Genomic DNA, 22,510 nt, shown 5'->3' on the forward strand with positions numbered 1-22,510 from the left:
TGAGTAATATTCCATTGTATATATGTACCACAACTTCTTTATCCATTCGTCTATCGATGGGCATTTAGGTTGCTTCCATGACCTGGCTATTGTAAACAGTGCAGCAATGAACATTGGGGTGCATGTGTCTTTTTGAATTATGGTTTTCTCTGGGTATATGCCCAGTAGTGGGATTGCTGGGTCATATGGTAATTCTATTTTCAGTTTTTTAAGGAACCTCCATACTGCTCTTCATAGTGGCTGTATCAATTTACATTCCCACCAACAGTGCAAGAGGGTTCCCTTTTCTCCACACCCTCTCCAGCATTTGTTGTTGGTAGATTTTCTGGTGATGCACATTGTAACTGGTGTGAGATGATACCTCATTGTAGTTTTAATTTGCATTTCTCTAATAATTAATGATGTTGAGCAGCCTTTCATGTGCTTCTTGGCCATCTGTATGTCTTCTTTGGAGAAATGTCTATTTAGGTCTTCTGCCCATTTTTGGATTGGGTTGTTTGTTTTTCTAATATTGAGCTTCATGAGCTGTTTATATATTTTGGAGATTAATCCTTTGTCTGTTGATTCGTTTGCAAATATTTTCTCCCACCTGAGTGTTGTCTTTTCATCTTGTTTATGATTTCCTTTGCTGTGCAAAAGCTTTTAAGTTTCATTAGGTCCCATTTGTTTATTTTTGTTTTAATTTCCATTACTGTAGGAGGTGGATCAAAAAAGATCTTGCTGTGATTTCTGTCAAAGAGTGTTCTTCCTGTGGTTTCCTCTAAGAGCTTTATCGTGTCCGGTCTTACATTTAGGTCTTGAATCCATTTTGAGTTTATTTTTGTGTATAGTGTTAGGGAGTGTTCTAATTTCATTCTTTTACATGTAGCTGTCCAGTTTTCCCAGCACCACTTATTGTAGAGGCTGTCTTTTCTCCATTGTATATCCTTGCCTCCTTTGTCATAGATTAGTTGACCATAGGTGTGTGGGTTTATCTCTGGGCTTTCTATCCTGTTCCATTGATCTATGTTTCTGATTTTGTGCCAGTGCCATACTGTCTTGATTACTGTAGCTTTGTAGTATAGTCTGAACTCAGCGAGTCTGATTCCTCCAGCTCCGTTTTTTTCCCTCAAGACAGCTTTGGCTATTTGGGGGCTTTTGTGTCTCCATACAAAGTTTAAGATTTTTGTTCTAGTTCTGTAAGAAATGCCATTGGTAGTTTGATAGGGATTGCATTGAATCTGTAGATTGCTTTGGGTAGTATAGTCATTTTCACAATGTTGATTCTTCCAATCCAAGAACATTGTATATCTCTCCATCTGTTGGTATCATCTTTAATTTCTTTCATCAGTGTCTTATAATAAGTTTTCTGCATACAGGTCTTTTGTCTCCCTAGGTAGGTTTATTCCTAGGTATTTTATTCTTTTTGTTGCAGTGGTAAATGGGAGTGTTTCCTTAAGTTCTCTTTCAGATTTTTCATCACTAGTGTTTAGGAATGCAAGAGATTTCTGTGCATTAATTTTGTATCCTGCAACTTTACCAAATTCATTGATTAGCTGTAGTAGTTTTCTGGTGGCATCTTTAGGATTCTCTATGTATAGTATCATGTCATCTGCAAACAGTGACAGTGTTACATCTTCTTTTCCAAATTATATTCCTTTTATTTCTTTTTCTTCTCTGATTGCCGTGGCTAGGCCTTCCAAAACTATGTTGAACAGTAGTGGTGAGAGTGGACATCCTTGTCTTGTTCTTGATCTTAGAGGAAATGCTTTCAGTTTCACCACTGAGAATGATGTTTACTGTGGGTTTGTCGTATATGGCCTTTATTATGTTGGGGTAGGTTCCCTCTACGCCCACTTTCTGGAGTTCTTTTGTCATAAATGGGTGTCGAATTTTGTCAGAAGCTTTTTCTGCATCTATTGAGATTATCATATGGTTTTTATTCTTCAGTTTGTTAATATGGTGTCTCACGTTGATTGATTTGCGTATATTGAAGAATCCTTGCATCCCTGGGATAAATCCCACTTGATCATGGTGTATGATCCTTTTAATGTGTTGTTGGACTCTGTTTCTTAGCATTTTGTTGAGGATTTTTGCATCTATGTTCATCAGTGATATTGGTCTGTAATTTTCTTTTTTTGTAGTATCTTTGTCTTTTGGTATCAGGGTGATGGTGGCCTCATAGAACGTGTTTGGGAATATTCCTTTCTCTGCAATTCTTTGGAAGAGTTTGAGGAGGATGGGTGTTAGCTCTTCTCTAAATGTTTGATAGAATTCACCTGTGAAGCCATCTGGTCCTGGACTTTTGTTTGTTGGAAGATTTTTAATCACAGTTTCAATTTCATTACTTGTGATTGGTCTGTTCATATTTTCTATTTCTTCCTGGTTCAGTCTTGGAAAGTTATACCTTTCTAAGAATTTGTCCATTTCTTCCAGGTTGTCCATTTTATTGGCACAAAGTTGCTTATAGTAGTCTCTTAGGATGCTTTGTAATTCTGGGGTGTCTGTTGTAACTTCTTTTTCATTTCTAATTATATTGATTTGAGTTCTCTCCCTCTTTTTCTTGATGAGTCTGGCTATTGGTTTATCAATTTTGTTTATCTTCCCAAAGAACCAGGTTTTAGTTTTATTGATCTTTGTTATTGTTTTCTTTGTTTCTATTTCATTTATTTTTGCTGTGATATTTATGATATCTTTCCTTCTGCTAACTTTGGGTTTTGTTTGTTCTGCTTTCTGTAGTTCCTTTAGGTGTAAGATTAGTTTGTTTATTTGAGATGTTTCTTGTTTCTTGAGGTAGGCTTGTGTTGCTATAAACTTCCCTCTTAGAACTGCTTTTGCTGCATCCCATAGGTTTTGGATCGTTGTGTTTTCACTGTCATTTGTCTCTAGGTATTTTTTGATTTCCTCTTTGATTTCTTCAGTGATCCCTTGGTTATTTAGTAACATTGTTTAGCCGCCATGTGTTTTTGTTTTTTATGTTTTTTCCCCGTAATTCATTTCTAATCTCATAGTGTTGTGGTCAGAAAAGATGCTTGATATGATTTCAGTTTTCTTAAATTTACTGAGGTTTGATTTGTGACCCAAGATGTGATCTATCCTGGAGAATGTTCTATGTGCACTTGAGAAGAAAGTGTAATCTGCTGTTTTTGGATAGTATGTGCTGTAAAGATGAATTAAATCTATCTGGTCTATTGTGTCATTTAAAGCTTCTCTTTCCTTATTTATTTTCATTTTGGATGATCTGTTTATTGGTGTAAGTGAGGTGTTAAAGTCCCCCACTATTATTGTGTTGCTATCGATTTCCTCTTTTATAGCTGTTAGCATTTGCCTTATGTATTGAGGTGGTCCTATGTTGGGTGCATATATATTTAAAATTGTTATATCTTCTTCTTGGATTGATCCCTTGATCATTATGTAGTGTCCTTCCTTGTCTCTTGTAACATTCTTTATTTTAAAGTCATTTTATCTGATTTGAGTATTGCTACTCCAGCTTTCTTTTGATTTCCATTTGCATGGAATATCTTTTTCCACCCTCTCACTTTCAGTCTGTATGTGTCCCTAGGTCTGAAGTGAGTCTCTTGTAGACAGCATGTATATGGGTCTTGTTTTTGTATCCATTCAGCAAGCCTGTGTCTTTTGGTTGGAGCATTTAATCCATTCACGTTTAAGGTAATTATCGATATGTATGTTCCTATGACCATTTTCTTAATTGTTTTGGGTTTGTTTTTGTAGGTTCTTTTCTTCTCTTGTGTTTCCCAGTTAGAGAAGTTCCTTTAGCATTTGTTGTAGAGCTGATTCGGTGGTGCTCAATTCCCTTACCTTGTGCTTGTCTGTGAAGCTTTTGATTTCTCCATCGAATCTGAATGAGATCCTTGCTGGGTAGAGTAATCTTGGTTTTAGGTTCTTACCTTTCATCACTTTAAATATGTCATGCCACTCCATTCTGGCTTGTAGAGTTTCTCCTGAGAAATCAGCTGTTAACCTTATGGGAGTTCCCTTGTATGTTATTTTTTGTTTTGCCTTGCTGCTTTCAATAATTTTTCTTTGTCTTTAATTTTTGCCAATTTGATTACTATGTGTCTTGATATGTTTCTCTTTGGGTTTATCCTGTATGGGACTCTCTGCGCTTCCTGGACTTGGGTGGCTATTTCCTTTCCCATGTTAGGGAAGTTTTCGACTATAATCTCTTCAGGTATTTTCTCTGGTCTTTTCTCTCTCTCTTCTCCTTCTGGGACCCCTATAATGCGAATGTTGTTGTGTTTAATGTTGTCCCAGAGGTCTCTTAGACTGTCTTCATTTCTTTTCATTCATTTTTCTTTATTCTGTTCCACAGCAGTGAATTCCACCATTCTGTCTTCCAGGTCACTTATCCGTTCTTCTGCCTCAGTTATTTTGCTATTGATTCTTTCTTGTGTAGTTTTCATTTCAGTTATTGTATTCTTCCTCTTTGTTTGTTCTTTAATTCTTCTAGGTCTTTGTTAAACATTTCTTGCATCTTCTTGATCTTTGCCTCCATTCTTTTTCTGAGGTCCTGGATCATCTTCACTATCATTATTCTGAATTCTTTTTCTGGAAGGTTGCCTATCTCCATTTAGTTGTTTCTCTGGGGTTCTATCTTGTTCTTTCATCTGGTACATAGCCCTCTGCATTTTCATCTTGTCTCTCTTCCTGTGAATGTGGTTTTTGTTCCACAGGCTGCAGGATTGTAGTTCTTCTTGCTTCTGCTGTCTGTTATCTGGTTGGAAAATTTCTTTTCTTTTGGTATGAAGAACATTTGTGGAAGAATTGTTTAAATTTTACAAAGATCTTCTGACCCAGGCTATTTTTATCTTTTTACCTCTATCAGAATACCTGTTATGATTTTAAGAGTACTCTTATTAGAATATCTGATTTCAGTTGCTCTGTTCACTGGAGAAGCTGAAGATATCTGTGCTTCATTTTCAAATATGAGCTTTTTCTCCCCTGAAAAACTGCTAGTATTGGAGGGTCTCCTGCAGAGGCTGGGGGGGGGGGGTTGGCTGTGGCTTACTGTGAGGACAAGAACACTGGCAGCAGAAGCTCCTGGAAGTACTCCTTGGGGTGAGCCTTCCCAGAGTCTGCCATTAGCCCCACCCCCCAAGAATGTTTTATTCTTATTTTCTATGTGATATGGAAGCCTCTTAATCTGCTAAGGGAAATCATCATATATTAAGCAAAAGTGATATAACATTGATTTATGGCAGCATTCTTCTTGAAGAAAACAATTATTGACAAACCCACAGCTAACATCATACTCAGTGGTGAAAAGCTGAAAGCATTCCCTCTAAGATCAGGAATAAGACAAGGATGCCCGCTGTCCCCATGTTTACTCAACATGGTTTTGGAAGTCCTAAGCACAGCAATCTGAAAAGAAAAAGAAATAAAAGAAATCCAAGTTGGAAAGGAAGAAGTAAAACTGTCACTGTTTGCAGATGACATGATACTAGACATAGAAAATCCTAAAGATGCCACCAGAAAACTACTTGAGCTCATCAATGAATTCAGTCACGTTGCTGGATACAAAATTAATACACAAAAATCTGTTGCATTTCTATACACTAACAACAACATATCAGAAAGAGAAATTAAGGAAACAATCCCATTTACTATCACATCAAAAAGAATAAAATACCTAGGAGTAAACCTACCTAAGGAGGCAAAAGACCTGTACTCTGAAAACTGTAAGACACTGATGAAAGAAATTGAAGATGACACAAACAGATGGAGAGATATACCATGTTCTTAGATTAGAAGAATCAATATTGTGAAAATGACTATACTACCCAAAGCAATCTACAGATTCAGTGCAGTCCCTTTCAAATTACCAGTGACATTTTTCACAGAACTGGAACAAAAGTTTTTTAAATTTGTGTGGAAACACAAAAGACCCCGAATAGCAAAAACAATCTTTAGAAGAAAGAACAGAGCTGGAGGAATCACGTTCCCTGACTTCGGACTGTACTACAAAGCTGCAGTAATCAAATCAGGATGGTACTGGCACAAAAGCAGACACATAGCTCAATGGAACGGGATAGAAAGAACAGAAATAAACCCACGCACTTGTGGTCAATTAATCTATGACAAAGGAGGCAAGAACATAGAATGGAGAAAAGACAGTCTCTTCAGTAAGTGGTGCTGGGAAAACTGGACAGCTAGATGTAAAAGAATAAAATTAAAACATTCTCTAATACCATATACCAAAATAAACTCAAAATGGATTATAGACTTAAATGTAAGACTGGACACTATAAAACTCCTAGAGGAAAACAAAGGCAGAACACTCTTTGATGTAAATCACAGCAATATTTTTTTAGATCCATCTCTGAGAGTAATGGAAAACAAACCCAAAAAATAAACAAATGGGACCTAGTTAAACTTAAAAGCATTTGCAAAGCAAAAGAAACCATAAACAAAATGAAAAGACAGCCTTCAGACTGAGAGAAAATATTTGCAAACAGTGATACTGACAAGGGATTAATTTCCGAAATATACAAATAGCTCATGCAACTTAATATAAAAAAAATAGAAGCAACTCTATAAAAAAATGGGCAGAAGACCTAAATAGACATTTCTGCAAAGAAGACATACAGATGGCTAACAGGCACATGAAAAGATGCTCAGTATCACTAATTATTAGAGAAATGCAAGTTGAAACTATAATGAGGTATCATCTCACACTGGGTAGAATGGCTGTCATTAAAAAGTCTACAGGAGTTCCCTGGCAGTCCAGTGGTTAGGACTCCATGCTTCCACTCACTGCAGGGCCGTGGGTTCGATCCCTGATTGGGGAGCTAAGATCTTACATGCTGTGCAGCATAGCCAAAAAAAATAAAATGTCTATAAATAACAAATGCTGGAGAGGGTGTGGAGAAATAGGAAACCTCGTACACTGTTGGTGTGGGAATGTAAATTGGTGCAGCTACTATGGAGAACAGTATGGAGGTTCCTTGAAAAAGTAAAAATAGAGTTGGCACATGATCCTGCAGTCCCTCTCTTGGGCATATATCTGGAGAAAACTCTAATTTGAAAAGATATATGTACCCCAATATTCATAGCACTATTTACAGTAGCCAAGACATGGAAGCAACCTAAATGTCCATCAACAGGTGAATGGATAAAGAAGATGTGGTATATATACACAGTGGAATATTACTCAGCCATAAAAAAGAATGAAATAATGCCATTTGCAACAAAATGAATGTACCTAGAGATTATCATACTAAGTGAAGTATGTCAGAGAAAGACAAATACCATACGATTACAAAACAGAGATAGACTCACAGACATAAAGGGGGGACGGATAAGTTAGGGATTTGGGAGTAACAGATACACACTACTATATATAAAATTGATAAAGAACAAGGACCTACTGTTATAGCACAGGGAACTATATTCAGTATCTTGTAATAACCTATAAGGGAAAGGAATCTGAAAAAGATTATATATGTGCATAACTGTATCTCTTTGCTGTACACCTGACACATTGTAAATCAGCTGTACTTCAATTTTAAAAAACTGCAAAAAAAAAAGTTGGCAAGACTCAGGTGTCATATTGTTTGAATAAAGTCTTATTGGCAACACCTGGTTATAAAATCTGTAGATGGTCATACTGTGCCATCTTGAGTACTATATTTCTGATGATTCCATTAATTTGAATTCTAGTCTTAAGGTTTGGAAAAGAAAACTTAAAGGACGAATTCATAGAATTGTTTGTCTTCCTAAGGGATGTGAGAGAGAAGTGTTCAGAAACTGTTCTGTCTTTCTTTTCTTCCCTCTCTCTTGTTCTCCTTTCCTCCTTCCCATGTTGCCTCAGCTTCTTTCCTGGGCACCAAAAAAGTTATTTATCTACGTGCTACTTCCTCCAATCCAATATCATGTTTGTAAGCTCAAGTCCTTTAAATCTGAAACTCCTATGGCAGGCCCTCAGTAAACATCTTTTTTTTTTTTTAAATCAAGGTGTAATTGACATATAACATTATATTAGTTTCAGGTGTAAAAAATTGTAATGATTCAATATTTTATGTATTGTGAAATGATCACCACAATAAGCCTGGTAACATCTTCAGGGCATCTTCTTTTTGAACTTCTCAGATATTTTTGGTTAGAGTTTCTTTCTATCTGAAGGAATCATTTACAAGCTGAAGAACCTTCTGAGATGTGACCTGAGTTTTGTTCTGAATAGTATCATCCTCCCCATCAACCAAGCCAGAACCCCAGACTTATCTTTGATTCAGCCTTCTTGATTTTCATTATTTGTTCATTTGGTCCTGCCAATTCCTCTTTAAAAATGACTGTCACAAGTATTTCTTCTTTTCTCCAGTCTTATTGTTAGTTACCATTCTGTTATGGAGAATGTTGCATTTGGAAGATTTCATCTGAGCTCTGCTTCTGGCTGATGGCCTAACTTCTTCATCTTCATGAGGAGGTTGTAACAGGATTGTCGCGAGCCCCTTTTGGAAGCTAACATTCTGTTATACTAATCCAGGGTCTTTCCTTCTCACCCTTTCATTGCAGTGACTCCTAATTGTTTTTCACACCTCTAATCTCAGTCCTTCCTAATAAGATTAGTCTTCATATGTAACTTTCATTGCCTTTAGGATAAAATCTTATATTTCCTGGTCTCCATTTATTCATGTCATCATTTCTCTGCTTAATCGTTATCATTGGCACGATTAGGCAAAGTGGAAGCTTCACCCATCTTCACAGCCTTCCTTTCCTTCACCTACAGAATCAAATTGGTTACTAAATTATATCACTTCTGACACAGGAATGTCTTTTTTTTTTTTTTTTTTTAGGAATGTCTTTTGAGTCCATATTTGTTCTCCTCTGCCTATTCTAATCTAGTCCTCATCTTCTCTTTGGACGTTTGAGCAACCTCCCAGATGTTTGCTCTGCCACCAGTTTGTAGTTACCAGATTTATCTCTTTGAGCAAAGATCTGTTATGTATCTTCTCTGTTCTCAAAACCTTTTGCTCCACACTGTTTATATATGAAGTACAAGTTTCTTTGCAGAACTCATTTGGTCCCTTCCCTTTACTTTTCTAACCTAACCTTATCTCTTGCACCTTGTCATCATGCCCCCAGCTTCCAGCCATACTGAATACCAGCGGTTTCCTGTTTATTTCTTTCATGCTCTACTTCTACCTGGAGTTCTCTGACCCTCTCATCCTTTTCTGCCTGGGAAACTCCTCCCTCAAAGGCATCACTATGTAGTTATCTTCCTTAAAGCTCTGAGAAGAAATACTAATCTCATTCTCTCTGTGCCTGTTATGCATACGTCTTGGATGCAGAGGGGGTCATATCAGAGTTATCTGTTTATATTTCCCACTCAGAACCTCTTTCCAGGTGGATTGTGAACTCTGATATCTAGGGTAGCTAGTCTTTAATTTTGTTCATCCTCAGAATTTGGCACAGTATTGGAACACAAAATATTGACTCTGTGTTTGTTTGTTGCTTGATGTAAAATAAAACAGTAAGGAGCCTCTGTTTTCCTTAGAAACAAAAAAGGATTTTAACCCTGTTAGTTTGAAGACTAAACTTTTTCCCTTGATTTTGCTTGAGTTTGAATTCCTTCATCTTTTCTTAAAAGATTCTTCTAAATTTTTTGTCTGTCATAGGTCCTTGGGACCAAAGATGGCCCAGGGCTGATCTGGACACCTGGTAGTATTATTAATAGGAGCCAAAAAGCCTTGGACCTGTCTAATTATGATTGTAACGAGTGGGGTTTGACCATACCTTAACTACACTTGTGCATATGAGCTGCTGAATGGTGCTTCACCTTGCTAAACGTGACTGGAGGCTGGTCATCAAACTTGGACATTTTTGAAAAGTATAAGACTTTTTTTCATCAGACCAGTTCCTAATAGTTCATTCAAAAGTTGTTCCTACTGAAACTGCATCTTTAGGCTTGAGAAATTCTTCCCTGAATTACATTTAAATTCTACCAGTGAGCCTAGTTTTCTGCCTGAGATAATGCTTTCATTTTAAGGCAGTGGTTTCTACAATTTGCACAAATATGTGCTTCTTATTTTTTGTACTATCTATAGAATTGCTTGCATCAAGAGTTTTCCAGAACATAGTGTCTCAGATGGAAAATGTAATAGAATCCCAGTCTCTGCCAAATTAATTTTTCTATTTTGTAGTTATATAATGTTCCCATTGAACACTTGTTTTTCTTTGTGATGAATGCTGAGAGGGAAGCTGGCATGGTTTTGATACATATTACAGATGTATAGGAGAAATGTCTTTAAATTCAAAACATTCTATATTAAATAAATCCATGTTTATACTATAAATTTATTTTTAATTCACCTGGATTTATTTAGTAAACTCCTTTAATTATTTTCAATGTGCAGTTGCTCTAACGGTAGTATCTAATATGCACTAAAATTTAGAAAGCAGTTTCCCTGAAGGCTTTGGAATTGCTCTGTCTTTATTACAGTAAATAATAAACTTCTTTTATTTAGATAAAAGTAATTTAGAAATAAAATAGTTTTAGAGAAGAACTGGGCTGCCTCTAAAAGCCAGGTTATCACAGCCATGGAGGCCAGGTTCACCTCCTTTTCAGCCTTGTCAGGTAAAAGAACAAATTATACCTTTATGATACTTAATATTATGTGTGCCTGAAACATATAAGCCATGGGGTATGAATTTTCACACGAGCTCCCAGAGAAGGGCTCTTACATGGGATGAGAGCAATAAGGCTTCTCTGCCCCATGTGCCAGTCACTGAAATATTTGTGGGCATTGTGGGAAAGGACAAATCTTTAGTTTTCATAACTAAGGTATTGGCATCTGACCACAGATTAGCATTGAAATAGCACAGTGATGAAAGTGAGTCCATATGCCCGCTGGGATTCTGCCACTTCTTCATATGGTGAACCTCAGAGGTGCTACATCATTGCTTATCATCCAACAGTTAATATACAAGAGAACTGGTAATGATATATGCACTTTATTTCATTCTCAATGCAAAAGCTGCAGATACATCTTAAGTTTGCAGATTTTTGAGTATTTTATTAGTTTAGCAGGTGGAAGTTATATTTAAACTTATTAAGTGAAATAATTACTGGGTTTGTTCCTAGATCCTATCCATATAATTCAGAGTAAGAGGCCTATGCTTCAGTCTATTCTGCTCAGGCTTTCAAATTCTTTTGACAGCCTGGATGTGAAATTCAAAAGTCATTAATGTGATGTGTTAATTTTGCACTTTTTGACTTACTGCAAAAATCTTATAGTTTCCATAGCAACAATAACCTATCCAGATTGTGTAATATTCTTTACAGTATTAAAAATAAAACTATGCAATTACATGAGCTTTTGGAGCACTTCATTTAGGGGAACTGGGGATTGAAATATTTCTGTTTAAAAGAAAATTATAATTCCATATGAAAGTTTTGTCAGAAAGCATGTATAACTTTAAGAATTTATTCAATTAAATATTTAGTAGTAGATACCTGGTAGTTAATTTAATTATTAATTGTATGAAATTTACATCATAAGCATTGTGTTAAGCATCTCAGGCACAAATGCTTTCACACGCATACCCATACATACTTTCAAGGTAGGGGGGATATTTGGCTTTAATTACATTCAGTCACCTTCACCTGCTGCTTGTACTTCTTAGTGGCCTCTGGGTGGTGTGAAAAACGTGTAGTTTTATGTTTGGAGGAAACAGGATGGAGAAAAAGGAACACTTTGCTCTTTAAAACATGCCTAAGATATCACTTTGAAAATACTAAAGATTGTTTTAATAGGTGACTGTTTTCAGAGTATCAAATTATTTTGTATTTTTTCTTTTTCCCTCTAATTCTAATTTAAAAGACAATATAATACTGGCATTAAGGTAGTTAACCTAACTTTCTACATCTTAACACAACTTTTTCTTTTTTTATATCACCTTCAACATATGTCTAAATGTACATATTTTTATACAGTATGATTTATGTATTTTCTCAGCAACATATGGTAAACATTTTCTATGTTTCCAATGATCTCCATGATTATCATTTTAATAATTGCGTAACAGTCTATCCTGTTGACATATGTGGTACAATTTCTGTTTATCAAAATGCTGCTTAATTGTTTCCTGAATGTCATATATTGGAAGAAAAATGGATATAATTTTCAGACTGTGGGAAAAAGTAACCATAACTCAATTATTTGCTCAAAACAGATGATTGTGAAAATCTTCAAAATGCACGTAAAATGATGTTTTAAAATGCATATTATGAGTAACCTCTTTAACTGCTTTATCTGCTAGTAAACACAGAATGGGGAAAATGAGGAATAGGTAAGTAGGACAGATGCAGCACTACTTAGGTACTATCATTTGACAAAACCTTCATGACATGGTGATACCCTGTTGAGGCTCTAATATAATCAAAAGGCAAAACTCAGAGGGCATGGATTATACTCCTCTTGTCAGAATAACCAGTGGTAGGAATCACATTTGTGACATTCAGCTGGGGCCTTGCTGTGGCTGGTTCTGGTGTCAGTACCCTGAGGATACAGTGTTGCACTAGACACTCATCTGATACTATTACTGTTTTTATGGACCTATCACCATTATTGATCTGTTGTCTTCCCTTGGTTAAGCACCCTGGTAACTAGCGGGGTTTCCCAGAATTCCTAATTCTACCTCCATTAATTGGAAAATTCACTGTAACTACTGAGTTTTTCCTAGATATCTTGAGAATGAGGTGTTGGTGGCCAATTTTGAAGTGTTTCCAAGGCTTTTGGTTGAGGTCTTAGGGATTTTGAATGTCCCCTGTCCTAGGTGAAAACTAGCATGTCTTAGTGGGTAAACATTCTTCTATAACTCCCCCATTTATTAAGTGGGTCTTATACTGTGAAATTACTTTAAACAAATGTAGAAGTTTACATCTGTCATTTATTTTTGTAATTAATGTTTATAACAGAATGCTTTCATGGACTCCAGATAATTAAGACAGTAGAATTATCTTACAATATGCTTGAGTTTATATTTATGCTTGTTTACTTTTTGAAACTAGTGCTGTGTTTAGTATCCTGTTCTGTTTCAATTTTGTACTTCGTGTTTTGGCTCTGTCTAGTGTTTTCATTGTGACATGAATTTGTTTGGTATTTCACATTATTGTAATGGAAATATTATCAGAAATAATAAGCAATGCATGCATAGTGAGGGTGTTTACATATTACTGAGAGTTGTGCATTTCATTGTTTTTGTAGTTACAGTTTTGAATTTGAAAATAACTTGTAGAAAAAAATAATTTTTTTTGTTCATATGCAGAAAAGATGAAAAGGAATATGCATTGAAGCAAATTGAAGGCACAGGAATATCCATGTCGGCTTGTAGAGAGATTGCAGTAAGTGGACATAAATACGTTATTTATTTTGTTATGATATTGGATGGTGATTGATATTAATATAAAAGCTTCACTAATATATAGAATGCATGTTATTTCAAAGGTGTTAATTAGTTTAAGGATATTTTATATAAGATGAGAAAAGTTGCATAAACTTTTTGATTACTTGAAAGTCATCGTTGAACATTGTCTTAATGATATTTAGGATTTATAATCTTAGGAATACTGAGCTAAATGATTATTTAATTAATTTGAATTATGATTGAGTATAATTATTAATTTAAATTAGTAATTTAATTAATATCTGTCTTTTCTGTAGTTTTAGGAGTGATACATGTCTTTATAGAGAAGAGGGTGATACAGTTAGATACTATGCATAGAAAATATTCTTTCTGAAATAAGTGTTTTGGTGTTACATTTTACTAGTTGCTAGAAAAATAAGAGTATCATAATAATAGGAGAATTCCTTAAAGAAAGATCATTTTTTTTTTGTCTTTATATGGCATACTTGTACATTTAAGAAATGATTGTCCATAAGAATACCTAACATTTCCTGAGTATTTACCAGGTACCAGGCTTACTAAGTGCTTTTAAGTATTAATTAATTTAATTTTCACAATCATGAAATAAGTACTTTTAATATCCCCATTTTACAGATCAGTAAACAGAGGCAAAATCATAATTATGACTTAGAAGTCTTAATATTATGTTCCCTTATTATAGTTCTTCAGTTTCTTATTTTAGTGTTTTAGTTTCTTATTGGGGCTTTATCATGATATCACATCTATAAGGGATTTCTGTCTCTAAATTATTAAATATATTGTCCATATCCATTAGATATTTCTGTCTCTTATTTAGTAATTATTACATATATTGCCCACGGTTCCATATTTCTACTTCACTCACATGGAAGCACTACATCATCACTCTTAATCATAAGAAAAAGAATGATGCAAAGAACACATGAGGCAGGATTTATTTACAACTGAGTGTCTGCCTTAGTGGCTAAGCTAGCTGTGAGTCTCAGTTTCCTTATTTGTGAAATAAGGGAATTATAAGGTCCCTTCTAGTCATAAATTCTTTGATTTCAGAATGGGAGCTTCTCACTAGACTGTGCACAGTTTGAAGGGCAGGGACCTTGTCTTTTTATCCCTAGTTCCTAGCATAACTACCTGGCACATAGCAGGTGCCCCATAAATGTTTTTTGAATAAATCAATAAATAAACAGAACAAAAAAGTTCTATATGATCCTAAGTTTGCTTTAGAATATAAATTTATTATTTAAAATTTTCATTTTGGCAGTTTTCCATTAACTGTAAATTGGTGTTTATAATGCCCTACCAGAATAAGCATTTGATATATGATTTTTAACTCCCTGAAAGTCATAAACATTATTATTTCAATCAATATGAATATTACTGGTGTGCAATTTTGCTATTTTAGAGTACCATAATTTAGTATAGCATTAATTCAACTTCCGTGAGTTAATTGGGTTAATAGCTGCAATTTAAGGTATTGATTATTAGGAAATGAAAACCCAATTCTAGATGTTCTTTTTGAAACAGAGACATATCTTCTGAGGAATACATGGGTTCCATTTTCTCAGCATCCTCACTAGCATTTGTTATGTCTTGTTTTATGATAGTAGCCATTTTAACAGGTGTGAGGTGATATCTTACTGTGGTTTTGATTTGCATTTCCTTGATGATTAGTCATGTTGAGCACCTTTTCATGGACCTGCTGGCCATCTGTATATTTTATTCTTTGGAAAAATATCTGTTCAGTCCCTCTGCCCATTTTTTAATTGGATGATGATGTTGATGATGATTTTTGCAATTGAGTTGTATGCTTTCCTGATATATTTTAGATATTAACCACTTATCAGATAAATAGTTTGCAAATATCTTCTACTCTGTAGGTTGCCTTTTCATTTTGTTGATTGCTTCTTTTGTTGTGCGGAAGCTGGAAAAACTTAACTCTTAAACTCATTCACAGTCTCTATATTTTTATTGAGGGTTTGCCTAATAGAACTTTAGGAAGTATGCAGAGTTTCTGGATTGAGTAATTTTTTTTATCATTTCCTGAATGACTTAACTGCAACATGATAGGGATTTTGACAGAAAGTTAGCATGTATGTTATTGCATAGTGGCTAAGTGCATACTTTGTAAATTATAAGCTCACGGACACAGTTTTATAATTATTGCTTTATGCAGTTGTCTTTTTTTTTTTTACATCTTTATGGAGTATAATTGCTTTACAATGGTTAGTTAGTTTCTGCTTTATAACAAAGTGAATCAGTTATACATATACATATGTTCCCATATCTCTTCCCTCTTGCATCTCCCTCCCTCCCACCCTCCCTATCCCACCCCTGTAGGTGGTCACAAACCACCAAGCTGATCTCCCTGTGCTATGCGGCTGCTTCCCACTAGCTATCTACCTTACGTTTGGTAGTGTATATATGTCTATGCCACTCTCTCGCTTTGTCACAGCTTACCCTTCCCCCTCCCCATATCATTAAGTACATTCTCTAGTAGGTCTGTGTCTTTATTCCTGTCTTACCCCTAGGTTCTTCATGTCATTTTTTTTTCTTAAATTCCATATATATGTGTTAGCATACAGTGTTTGTCTTTCTCTTTCTGACTTACTTCACTCTGTATGACAGACTCTAGGTCCATCCACCTCATTACAAATAGCTCAATTTCCTTTCTTTTTATGGCCAAGTAATATTCCATTGTATATATGTGCTATGCAGTTGTCTTTTAAATCACATAGAAGAAAAAAGAGTTAAGAACAAAAATACATTTATGCTGTCTTTTCTATTTACCCATGTTGTTACCTTTACCAGTGCTCTTTATTTTTTGTGTAGATATGGGTTACTGTCATATATATAGTTCTTTGATTTTAACTGAAGGTCTCCCTTTAGTATTTTTTTGTAGAGCAGATCTTCTAGGAATGAATTTTCTCAGTTTTTGTATTTGGAACTATCTTAATTTCTTCTGTTTTTCCTTTATCACCTATTTCTCCTTTGTTTTTTTGCAGCATAGTTTTGACGGATATAGAATTCTTGAATGACAGTCTTTTTCTTTCTTCACCTTGACTATGTTATCTCACTGCCTTTTGGCCTCCATGGTTTCTGATGAGAAGTCAGCTGTTAATCCATGAAAATCTCTTGAACATTAGGAGTTATTTTCTTGCTACTTTCAAGATTCTCTCTTTGTCTTTTGAAAGTTTGATTATATGTGTAGGTGTGGAACCTACTTTGAATTTGTTGAGTTTCTTGGATGTAGAGATTAATTTTTTTTTTTTAATCAGAGTTGGGAAGTTTTCAGCCATCATTTATTTAGATATTCTTTCTGCCCTTTTCTTTCTCTCCTCTCCTCCTGAGACTGCCATTATGAGTATATTTATAGGCTTGATGGTCTCCCAAAGGTCACTGAGGCTCTGTTGATTTTTTTCTAATTCTCTTTTTCTATTTATTGCTCAGACAGGATGTTTTCAATTGCCTATCTTCAAGTTTAATGATTCTTTCTTCTGCCAGCTTGAATTTGCTGCTAAGCCCCCCTCTAGTGAAATTTTCATTGTAGTTATTTTACTTTTTGATTCCAAAATTGCTGTATGGTTCTTCTTTTTTTAAATAGACTTTACTTTTTAGAGCAGTATTAAGTTTACAGCAAAATTGAATGAAAGTTCTAGAGATTTCCCATATACTCCCTACCCCCACACATGCATAGCCTAACCTATTATCAACATCCTCCACCAGAGTAGTACATTTGTTACAACTGATGAACCTATGTTGATACTCAAAGACCATAGTTTACATTAGGGTTCACTCTTGGTGTTGTATATTTTATGGGTTTGGACAGATGTCTAATGACATGTATCCACCATTATGGTATCATACAGAGTAGTTCCACTGCCCTAAAAATCTTGTGTGCCCCACCTGTTCATCCTAAACCCATTCCCCACCCCGCTTCCCCATAATCACAGATCTTTTTACTGTTTACATAATTTTGCCTTTTCCAGAATGTCATATAGATGGAATCATACAGTATGTAGCCTTTTGAGATTGGCTTCTTTCACTTAATAATATGCATTTAAAATTCCTCCATATCTGTCATGGCTTGATAGCTCATTTCTTTTTAGTGCTGAATAATATTCCATCGTCTGGATGTATTACAGTTTGTTTACACATTCATCTACTAAAGTACATCTTGGTTGCTTCCAAGTTTTGGTACTTATGAGTAAAGCTGCTGTAAACATTGTGTGTAGGGTTTTTTGTGGACATAACTTTTCAATTCCTTTGGGCAAATATCAGCACAGTTGCTGGACTGCATGGTAAGAGTATGTTTAGTTTAGTAAGAAACCACCAAACTGTCTTACAAAGTGGCTGTGCCATTTTGCATTCTCACTACCAGTGGATGAGAGTTCCTGTTGCTCCACATCCTCACCAATATTTGTTGTTGTCAGTGTTCTGGATTTAGCCATTCTAATAGGTGTGTAGTGGTATCTTGTTGTTTAATGAAACTCTGCTTTAGCCTTTAAGTCCTGCTTGTATGGCATTAAGAGATGTGAGATGAGAGTCTTTTCAGATATTTCCTGGACATACCCACAGCTTTGCATATTGGCATGGTTACAGTCTTTATTACCTAGTTTCAATTATAGAAAATTCTAGAAAATGAAAACTAATCTGTAGTGGTGGATAGTAGATCATTGACTGTGTGGGGATAGGAATGGAAACAGGGACGTATTACAAAGGAGCATGAGGAGTCTCTTGGGGATGATGTAAGTCTTCATCATTGTGATTGTCATGATGGTTTCATGGGTTTGTATCAACAGTAAAACTCGAAAATGGTATGCACTTATAGCTCAGTAAATTCAGGGGGAAATCAGTAAAGGCATATGGGATTATTAGTGGATCAAGGGTCTGTGAAAGAGGAATTTGTAAGAATCAATGGATCACAAGCAAAACTGGAGGGATTGGCCTTGAATAGGAAATGGAACAGATAGTTCATCCTGTGAACCTACAGTGACAGAAGAAAGGATGGTGTCAACATATGTCAGTTTGCTAGGGAGATGATGAGGTAGTTACATTCTTGTGTGCCTCTTTTTTTGTGTGTGTGAATGTTAATGTGGTGAATGTTTTAAGTTATTGAAGGCTATGTGAAAATGTGCTGATCAAAAATAAGGTTATAGAAGTGTTATAGTCCACCTAAAGTAGGAGACCAGTCATGGCACCAGCCTGCATGACTGTACTGTTTTCTTCATTATAAGCCCAGTGTAAGAAGGGAGAATTCGAATTTTTTTTGACTGATGCAGTAGGACAGAAAATGTAAGGTGGTAGAGAGTCAGAGAGGTTAGGAGGGACTGATAGGTTGGGGAGAATGTAGACAACATCATAAATGAAAAAGCAGATAGAACTTGTTCTTTGCCTTTTTCCTTCTGTATCCCATAATATTATCTACCTCCTGGCATTTTCTCGTTCATATATAGACACATAGGTAGGAGGCTTTTGATTTGGAGAAAATTAGGAACAATTTCACTCATTACTCTGAAAGGATGGGACTGTGACTGCAGGACACCTTCTGAGAGCAGGGTTGAATGATGAGAAAAGAAGTCAAATAACTTGTAGCCATGGAGTGAACTTGGAAGAATGTGTGCAGGATGGGAAGAAGTTTAAGAACTAAGATGCATCACTACGTCAAGTGTCACCAATAAAGAAAATTGTATCACATTTTAATTTCATTTGAACCTTATTGATCACAGGTGAATTATAACCCCATATCTTTGTACAGTGCTTTACAGTTTACAATATGCCGTAACAGGGAATAATTCTGGGTGATGAACATACTAGGAACATGTGAACATGAGCCCTTTTAGCTTGAGGTTACAGGGGAGTTCTAATGTAAAGTTTTTTTTTACCTTTGTGGCCTGTGTAATCACAAGATTGCTAGGTTGAAAAAGTGATAAACACCATTAATTCAGATCCTATTAATTTGTTTCCTGGTTATGAAATTCAAAAATGTTTATTATAAAATTCTCAGAGGGCTTCCCTGGTGGCGCAGTGGTTGAGAGTCCGCCTGCCGATGCAGGAGACGCGGGTTGCCCCGGTCCGGGAAGATCCCACATGCCGCGGAGCGGCTGGGCCCGTGAGCCATGGCCGCTGAGCCTGCGCGTCCGGAGCCTGTGCTCTGCAATGGGAGAGGCCACAACACTGAGAGGCCCGCGTACCGCAAAAAAAAAAAAAAAAAAAAAAAAAAAATTCTCAGAGAGTGTGGAAAAATCATGTTAAGAGCATCTGTTAACACTAACACTTAGAAATAATCAGTATTAATATTTTGTGTATAGTCTTCTAGACTTTTTTCTTTGCAAAAATACAGAGGATTTTTTTCCCATAAGAGTGAGGAGTCCATCAATTTTTTATAAAATGTAATTTCATCTGGGGTAATACAAAGGTAAAATTTTAACTATCAAAATAATAATTGTGGGCTTCCCTGATGGCGCAGTGGTTGAGAGTCCGCCTGCCGATGCAGGGGACGCGGGTTCGTGCCCCGGTCCGGGAGAGGCCACAACAGTGAGGGGCCCGCATACCGCAAAAAAAAAAAAAAAAATTATGCTAATTCTGTGGGATATAAGAAAAATTATAACTCTGGAGTACTCTTCAAAAAATTGAGATGGTCCCAAAGAAAGTGAAGACAGACTGGAAGGAAAATTAGTCAAGGGAAGAAGGATGGAGGGCATAGGTTGAGGAGGGAAGAGGAATAGAGAAAACCTGACTTCATGTCAGATTGCGTCTTCCTCAGTTTTGCCTTGTGTTGCTGAGAAGCCACTTCCTCAGTCACCTCTGCTCAGTTTTGCCCAGTGTATGTATCTGCCAGCATCCCAGAATCGATGCTCCCATGGTGACAGGTGGGATCAGTTGTAATGGATTGTTGCTTGCCGTTTTTCTGCATAGCACAAAGCAGGCAGGGTGGAGTGGCAGTTAAAACATTATTTGCTACTATTTTTTTTCCCTGTCTTGCCACCTTGGTGGCGTAGGAGGCCGCTATGTAAACTTAAGTGGAATGCTTGGAACTTTCCCTTGTCTTCAAGGAATTAGCCCTTGTTTTTTTTTTTTTTTTTTTTTTTATGAAATGGAAATGGTAAAATGTGTTTGCTGTGGATTCCTTGAGAACTTTAATTCTTTTTTTATTTTTATTTATTTTATTTTTGGCTCCGTTGGGTCTTTGTTGCTGCACGTGGGCTTTCTCTAATTGTGGCAAGCGGGGCCTTCTCTTTGCTGCGGTGCACGAGCTTCTCATTGTTGTGGGGCATGGGCTCTAGGCACGTGGGCTTCAGTAGTTGTGGCATGCGGGCTCAGTAGTTGTGGCTTGCGGGCTGTAGAGTGCAAGCTCAGTAGTTGTGGTACATGGGCTTAGTTGCTCCACAGGATGTGGGATCTTCCCGGACCAGGGCTCGAACCCGTGTCCCCTGCATTGACAGGTGGATTCTTAACCACTGTGCCACCAGGGAAGTCTCAAAGCTCTAATTCTTACTAATACATTTATTTTTATCAATCTTAAAACTGTTTTGTTAAATTTCATGAATTGAAAGTTGAGAAATGTCTGTTTATTTTCATTAAGATTATTTAATTGTATCTCAATTGCTTTTATGTTGCACTGAGTGCAGATTTTTTCTTAAATATGTGTCCAACTTTCTAAGAGTATAGATTTGTGGAAATAAATCTGTGATTCAGGTACTTTACCCTTTCTATGCAAGGGACAAAATCAAAATATAGTATTAAGATTTTTGTGAAAAATACTAAAGGTATAAAAAGTTTTCTTTTTTCAGTAGACTTTTAACATGGTCTTCTGTAATAATTATTTTCATAAAAAGTTTGGCATGATTTGGGAGACTAGAACTAAATTAATCATGTATGAAATCATCTTGGAGCAAAATCTGTTCTTTGGTATGATCTTTGTGTTCTCCTTAGAGACAAACAGAAGTTTACTTTTGGGATTGAAGACTCAGCATAGATTTTTTCTTCTTTAAAATGTGGGGTTTTTTTTTTTTCCCCTTGCATTGGATAGTGATAGTTACTACTTTTCTCATGAAGATAATATATTTAGTTTGTTTGGCATTTAAATAAATATATTCTTGCTGACTCTTGTAATGAAAAATGAAGCCTTGTATGAGTTGGGGAGTAGGGTTTGGGATTATTTTAGGATGAGTCTGGGAGATGGATAGAGGGTCAGCACAAAGGGAGGAACCATCATAGGATAGAAAATAAATCCTTTCAAAAGCTGAAAAAGTGCAAGGGGGCGGGTAGAAGGAGTCAGCAAGCAAGATAGATTCTCCAGTCCTTTCGTGTATCTGTCTACCTTATTGTAGATATTAGGTCATGAGTCTCTTCAAAGTTATTATTATTTGTGTGTGTGTGTGTGTGTGTGTATGTGTGTGTGTGTGCATGCATGTACCTTTTGGAGTATGTTTCAAGCTGCTTTATGTTTCCTCTGAGAAGACTAAGTGACCAATCTTTGTATTCTCAGCAGCAGATTTAAATACCTATTGTGGCCAGTGGTAGAAAAGAGGTGGGCCATATAAGTTTCTGGGGTTTTGTATAAAGGTGACAAATGTGAGAAGGAACAGTTTGAGAAGAGATAATACTGGTCTTGCTCACCAGTTTCTCGTGTGTGTGTGTCATTGGTTGTTTTATTATTATTATTTATTATTATTTTTTTTTTGCGGTACGCGGGCCTCTCTCTGTTGTGGCCTCTCCCGTTGCGGAGCACAGGCTCCGGACGCGCAGGCTCAGCGGCCATGGCTCACGGGCCCAGCCGCTCCGCGGCATGTGGGATCTTCCCGGACCGGGGCACGAACCCGCGTCCCCTGCATCGGCAGGCGGACTCCCAACCACTGCGCCACCAGGGAAGCCCTATTATTATTATTGATAGTAACTTTTTCCTATTTAAACTCTAACTAAAAAACATAACTTTTAGTTAAAATTGTTTTCTGTGGTCAAAGTAAATTATTTTTAAGGAACTACACATTTAATTTTTAAAGTTTATTATTATAGAAGATACTGAATTATAAAATTTAACAAACTTGGTAATTCTACATTCAAAATAAGAGACTGAAGTGGGAAAACAAAGTATTTATTTGAAAAAAAAATATGCCTTAGGTTTCAG

General features: G+C 36.1%; 1 protein-coding gene across 4 annotated transcripts in view; it reads left to right on the plus strand.

Annotated features, from left to right (window-relative positions):
- Positions 1-22,510, plus strand: part of CDK19 (cyclin dependent kinase 19) — a 181,306-nt gene that overhangs the window by 47,941 nt on the left and 110,855 nt on the right. For all 4 annotated transcript variants that reach the window (XR_009543835.1, XM_060167875.1, XM_060167876.1 and 1 more), the window contains one exon: positions 13,267-13,342. Coding sequence is in view for 3 of the 4 variants with exons in the window: in XM_060167875.1 (XP_060023858.1) it covers positions 13,267-13,342 (76 nt within the window). In the remaining variant the exon portion in view is untranslated. The remainder of the gene's footprint in view (positions 1-13,266; positions 13,343-22,510) is intronic.

Source organism: Lagenorhynchus albirostris, chromosome 12 (genome assembly GCF_949774975.1).
Source record: "Lagenorhynchus albirostris chromosome 12, mLagAlb1.1, whole genome shotgun sequence".
NCBI lineage: Eukaryota > Metazoa > Chordata > Mammalia > Artiodactyla > Delphinidae > Lagenorhynchus > Lagenorhynchus albirostris.